The 6,000-nt window shown below is 38.1% G+C and overlaps 1 protein-coding gene across 1 annotated transcript in view; it reads left to right on the top strand.

Annotated features, from left to right (window-relative positions):
- The window catches only part of LOC120222591 (myosin-IIIb-like), a 146,397-nt gene extending 141,725 nt beyond the window's left edge, over nucleotides 1–4,672 (top strand). Inside the window, exons 10-11 of the mRNA XM_039220474.1 lie at nucleotides 635–805; nucleotides 4,574–4,672. Coding sequence (XP_039076405.1) covers nucleotides 635–773 — 139 coding nt within the window. The 3' untranslated portion in view covers nucleotides 774–805; nucleotides 4,574–4,672. The remainder of the gene's footprint in view (nucleotides 1–634; nucleotides 806–4,573) is intronic.
- The last annotated feature ends 1,328 nt before the right edge of the window (nucleotides 4,673–6,000 follow it).

Raw genomic sequence — 6,000 nt, forward strand, 5'->3', positions numbered from 1 at the left:
TTCTGTCCAAAAAGGCTGAAATTGCCACCTAAAGGCAAATGTTATTTCTCATAATTATCCCAGGAAACTGTAGTTTCTTCATACTTGCCGACATAGCAGATTGTATAAAACTCTCCCACAAATAAGAGCATTCCACGCAGTGCAAACAGGCCACTTCCCACATCACACTACCCCTGGGCCTTAAAGATACACAAAGAAAAATTTCTCCCTGTGGCTAGACACAGGACATTAAGGAGTTTGTGGCTTATTTGATTGTTGTATCTTGACTGAGAATACAGTGACATAGCTAACTGGTACTAATTTGAGAACTGGAGGGGGGCAGGAGGGGAACTTTCTCATCTTGGAACCAAACAGGGACAGACAAGTTAATTCAGACAGAAAAGCTGTAATATGATCACAACCTCCAGACACCACTAAATTTGGCCCTTTATCAGTCTGTGACCCAAAGGCAAAAGGCTTTGTGGATCAGAGTTAGTTCCTGAGTTCTGAGAAACGCTGAGCTACCCTAAGTTGTCCTTCCCTTCCAGGGGTGGGACCCAACCCCGTTCCCAGTACTCATGCAATGTTAGCTGCCTGGGTGATGACTGCAGCATTTGTTTTCTCTTTTTGCTGAAAACTCTTCTTTTTGTTGCAGCCAAATCAAAGTGCTTGATGGTGAAGACCAGTATTACAAATCTCTGTCACCTGTTGACTCCGTTCCTGAGGAAGAGAACCCATCCTGCCCTTTCTTTAATTCCTCATCCTCAAAAGGAGCATCTTTTGCTCAGCACTGAGCTGTACTTCCTGCCCCCCAAGTCTGCCGAGGGTAAGAACATGATGGTGGTTGACTGATTGTCATTTAATAGGAAAGCACTGCAATGGGGTCAGCTTCTTTGGACACATAGGCCGTGTCTGTCTGAGCCTTAGTGAACAATTTTCATATTCCCAACCATTTTCTCATACCTCCATTGCCCTCCCCACGTCTGCAGTGCAGCCTGAACTGGGCAGTTTTTCCTTTTCTCATGCCAGGGGGAGCTGTGGGACACTGAGCACACCTTCCCTATAGCAGTAACCATCATTCATGCCCTCAGTGTCTAAGAGGGTAACAGACAATCTCAGCATTAGCCAATCATGAATGCTGACGTTTATTTTTCCTGTCATGTCAGTCCATGCAAAATCTGCCCCTCTGAAAATCCATGACTCCCTTTCCACCCTCACCTCTCCCTGGCATCCACCTCCTTCCTTTGAGAGAACCCTCCAGACATCTTTGAGAGTCAGGGTTCCACTGCTGAGTGTCCCCATCCTAAAGGAGTGCACTCAAGGTCTCCTAGGCCAGGTTAATTTTTTTGTGTTTAGGGGGTAAGCCTAAATCTTTCTATAAGGCAGATGAACCCCTCTCTTGTTAGTTATTATGCTCATAAAGCCTTTGCCTCTTTACTCCCATCACCTTAGCAATAAAAAGAAAGGAGTTAGAGGGACAGAAAATGTAGACCTGCCGTAGTCCTTGTCCTGTGGTTTAGTAACTTCCCAGTCTCTGGTTGACCGCCTCCACTAGACTGTGAGTGGTTATAGAGGAAGGATCTTGTCTATCTCCGTGGGCACAGAGCCTAGAGCAGTGCCTGGCACAGAGTGCACATCCTGTAATGCCCTTAAATGAATGGAGGGACTTCACTTAGTTGTACTAACATATCTGACAGGAAACCATCTTTCAATTCTATTGTTACACATAATTAATCACTTTTCTTACACCATAAACTCTGATTTTTTCACTCCGGTTTGGGCTAGTCCTATTATAATAATGTTATACCATATATTATAATACTCAATATGATTCAATACAGCAAACATCTTTGCAGCAACTCCTCAATGCAAAACAATGTGTAAGATTGCTGTGTAAGGTAAAAAACCTACAAGACCTTTTCTCTAGAACAGATGTTCTCAACATTTTTTTTACTTTAAAATACTTGGCAAATAGTACAATGGGAGTACCCAGATTTTTAGAAAAATTAACTGGAGAAAATTGAGAAAAATTGTTATCAGAGTTATAAAAAGGAGAATTTTAATACCCACATTTTACAAAGATAAAATAATGAAATATGAGGTATTTAAAGATCTCAGAAAAGTTTTTTATAAGGAAAAAAATAGGAAAAGTTAAATAGTTAAACTTTACTTTTTAAAAATATGAGTCTTGATTTTTCAGATGTTCACCCCAAAGAAAGGTTTATAAGGTATGCAGGCAGAGCAGAAGAAACACAAGTGAACGTTATTGTTTTAAAAATATCTAGAATATGGGATGCCTAGGTGGCTCAGTCAGTTAAGTGTCTGACTTCGGCTCAGGTCATGATCTTGTGGTTTGTGAGTTCGAGCCCCTATTGGGCTCTGCGCTGACAGCTCAGAGCCTGAAACCTGTTTTGGATTCTGTCTCCCTCAATCTCTGCCCCTCTCCCACTCACATGCTCTCTCTCTCTCAAAAATGAATAAACATTAAAAAAATTCTGTAATGTCTAGAATATATAGATTTTTAACATTATTTTAATATAAATATTTTTGTTTTAAAGTATAGTATAGGTACACAATATAGTGATTCAGCAGTTCTGTGCCTCATGCAATGCTCACCACTATAAATATAGTTACCATCTGTCACCATACAACGTTGTTGTTGACTAAATTTCCTGTACTGTACTTTTCATCTCTGGTGATTTATTATTTAAAACTGGAAGTTTGTTATCTCTTAATCCCCTTCACCTATTTCACCCACCTCCCCACCCTTCTCCCCTCTGGCAACTATCAGTTTTTTTCCTGTATCAATAAATCTGTTTCTGGTTTTTGTTTGTATGTCTATTTGTTCATTTGTTCATCTGTTTTCTTTCTTAGGTTCCACATGTAAGTGAAATCATACAGTATCTATCTTTCTCTGACTTATTTCACATAGCATAATATCCCTCCAGGTCTATCCATGTTATCACAAATAGCAAGATCTCATTCTTTGTTATGGCTGAGTAATATTCTGTTGTATGTGTATGTATATACATCCATTCATCTATCAATGACCACTTAGGTTGCTTTCGTATCTTAGCTATTGTAAATAATGCTGTAATAAACATAGGAGTGCCTAAATCTTTTTAAATTAGGAGTGCCTAAATCTTTTTAAATTAGTGTTTTTGTTTTCTTCAGGTAAATACCCAGTAGTGGAATTACTGGATCATATGGTATTTCTATTTTTAATTTTAAGGAAACTCCATACTTTTTTCTACAGTGTTTGCACCATTTTCTATTCCCAGCAACAGCGCATGAGGGTTCCCTTTGCTCCTCACCCTTGCCAAAACTTGCTATTCTCTTTTTTTTAATGTTTATTTATTTTGTGATAGAGAATGAACATATACCTGTGAGCAGAAGAGGGTCAGAGAGAGAGGGAGAGAGAGAATCCCAAGCAGGATCCACGCTGTCAGCACAGCCTGACTTAGGGCTCCATCTCCTTAACCATGAGATCATGACCTGAGCCAAAACAAAAAGACACTCAACTGACTGAGCCACCGAGGCACCCCAACACTTGCTATTTCTTGTCACACCATTCTGACTGGTGTGAGGTCGCATATCTTTTTCTGGAAATTTTATTTTTATCATTGACTTATCTACCTTTGATTTGATAATATTCACTATTTTTCAAACTGTTGAGCAGAAAGTTTTCTAACTTCCCATTTCTCTGTGTACAATGTAATTGTATACCTGCCTTGTTTCTAATTAAATATTTCTATAAATAAGTTTAAAGGAAACAGCAATAATTATAAAATTATAATTTAGAAGCTCTTTAATAATTAGTCATTGCCACAGCTATAACTCCTAACATTACTTTAGAAATGGGCTTCACAGGGCTCCTGGGAAGCTCAGTTGGTTAAGAATCCAGCTCTTGATTTCAGCTCAAGTCATGATCTCTCAGTTCACAGGATCGAGCCCCACGTCAGACTCTGTGCTCACAAGTGTGGAGCCTACTTGGGATTCTCTCCTTCTCTTTCTGCTCATCTGCTGCTCGCTCTCTCTCTCAAAATAAATAAACTTAAAAAAAAAAAGAAAGAAATGGTGTTTGCTGTCAACAACACCATCTACAGATTGTTGATGTTATTCTTGGACTGGTTAGTCATAATGCCACAAACTCAAGAGGCAATTCTTAAATCAAGTATTTGAGAAGGAAGCAACCTGGAATCTCACAAATGTCTTACTAGATTTTTCAGAGTAATATGCCCATGACAAAAACAAGACAAAAATCACATAGTCCAGAGGGTTGATATTGGAAAGCAACTGTCTTCTCCCTGTCGCTACCTTGTCCCACCCCCAGAAGCAACCACTTTTTACTATTTCTAATTCTTTTAATGATTTCTGTCATGTCTATGAATGTTTTGCTTCTATCTTCTTGGTTTATCATTTTCAATAATATTTACTCTCCCCTTCTATAAAATGTGCATTTATTTCAGCTTTCTCTCCCCTCTCTCTCAACCTCTTCCAGTGCTTATAATTTTATATTTAAATTTTTGTTGATTACCTTTTAAACTTTAAATCATACAATTAAACACCTATTTTTGTGTTTCATTGACTTTAGATAGTATCTCTGCAAGGATACCTGACATGAAGAAAACCAACAGGCTGAAGGATATTGTCAAGACAAACAAAATAACTGACCCTGGACAAGATAGGAATCATTCTGGGAATAGAACAGTTTCACTTCACTGCAGACCTTTGGTGTTCATGCTCTGAACTGCTGTTTTTTCTTAGATTTTGGTCCATCTGAAGATATGCCTCCATCCACTTCCTTTAACTTTATTTATGGTTAAATGTCATACAAACAGAAAAGAGCACAAATCAGAAGACTCCATTCAGCCAGTTATCAGAAAGTGAATATCTATGTAAACATGCAGTGAACCATTGTCAGCACACTGGAAGTCTCCCTCTTGTCCCTTCCCAATCACTACCTTCCCAAAGACAAGCACTCTCATGACTCTGGTGGTAAACACCTCCTTGATTTTCTTTCAAATTTTACCACTTACGTGCATCCCTAAACTCTAGTTAAATTTTGCCTCTTCTGGTTAGGTTTTGGGGACTTTACTTAGATGGAATCATGTATAGGTAATCTTTCGGGTCTTGTTTCTTGTTTCTTTTATTTAGTGTTATATTTCTGAGTTTCATCTATGTCATGTAATAGAAATGTGGTTCATTCCTTTTCATGACTGTGTAGCATTCCAGTTTGTGAATATGGCATAACTGACTTAGCCATTCTGCTTTTGATAGACAAATATGAATTCTTCTCTGTGTGGGGCTATTTTGGACATTGCTACTATGAACATTGTTCCAGGTCTCTTAGTGTACACCTGCATGCCTTTCTGTTGGCTATGCACTTAGGACTGAGATTGCAGTGTTCTAAAGTACACATAATACCACACTTTTCCTAAGCAATTTTACCAATTTACAGTCACATCTGTGACATAAGAGAACTTCTAGTTTTGCTATTATCAGTCTTCTTTATATAGGCACCCTATATATTAGAACCTCACTGTTGATTTATAGCTAGTGCCCATTTTTAATTGGGTTAACTATAGTTTTTCTTTTAATGTGAAGAAATGTATATTGTTAATTATATGTGTCGCAAGTATTTTTTCCACTAGATAGCTTGTCCTTGCATTGCCTTAAAATATCTTTTGATGAAAAATGTCTGTAATTTTAACATAGTACAGTTTATCAATCTTTTCCTTGATTAGTACTTTTTAAAAGCCTGATAAGAAATCTTGTCCAGCGCCAAGGCCATAGATATTTACTTTTATGATCTTCTGCAGGCATTATTTCTTGCCTTTCACGTGTAGATCTTATACCCAGCCAGAACTGATTTTGTGTGAATGGTGTGCAGTAAGGGCCAATTTTCATATTTTCTCATAATGTATAGTCAACTCTTGTAACCCATTTAGTGAAAAGCCCATCTTTTGCCTACTGTTCTAATATGCTACAATTTGCATAAGTCAAGTAACCATGGGTCTG

The sequence above is a fragment of the Hyaena hyaena genome, unplaced genomic scaffold, assembly GCF_003009895.1.
Source record: "Hyaena hyaena isolate Hyena2069 unplaced genomic scaffold, ASM300989v1 scaffold_894, whole genome shotgun sequence".
Lineage (NCBI taxonomy): Eukaryota > Metazoa > Chordata > Mammalia > Carnivora > Hyaenidae > Hyaena > Hyaena hyaena.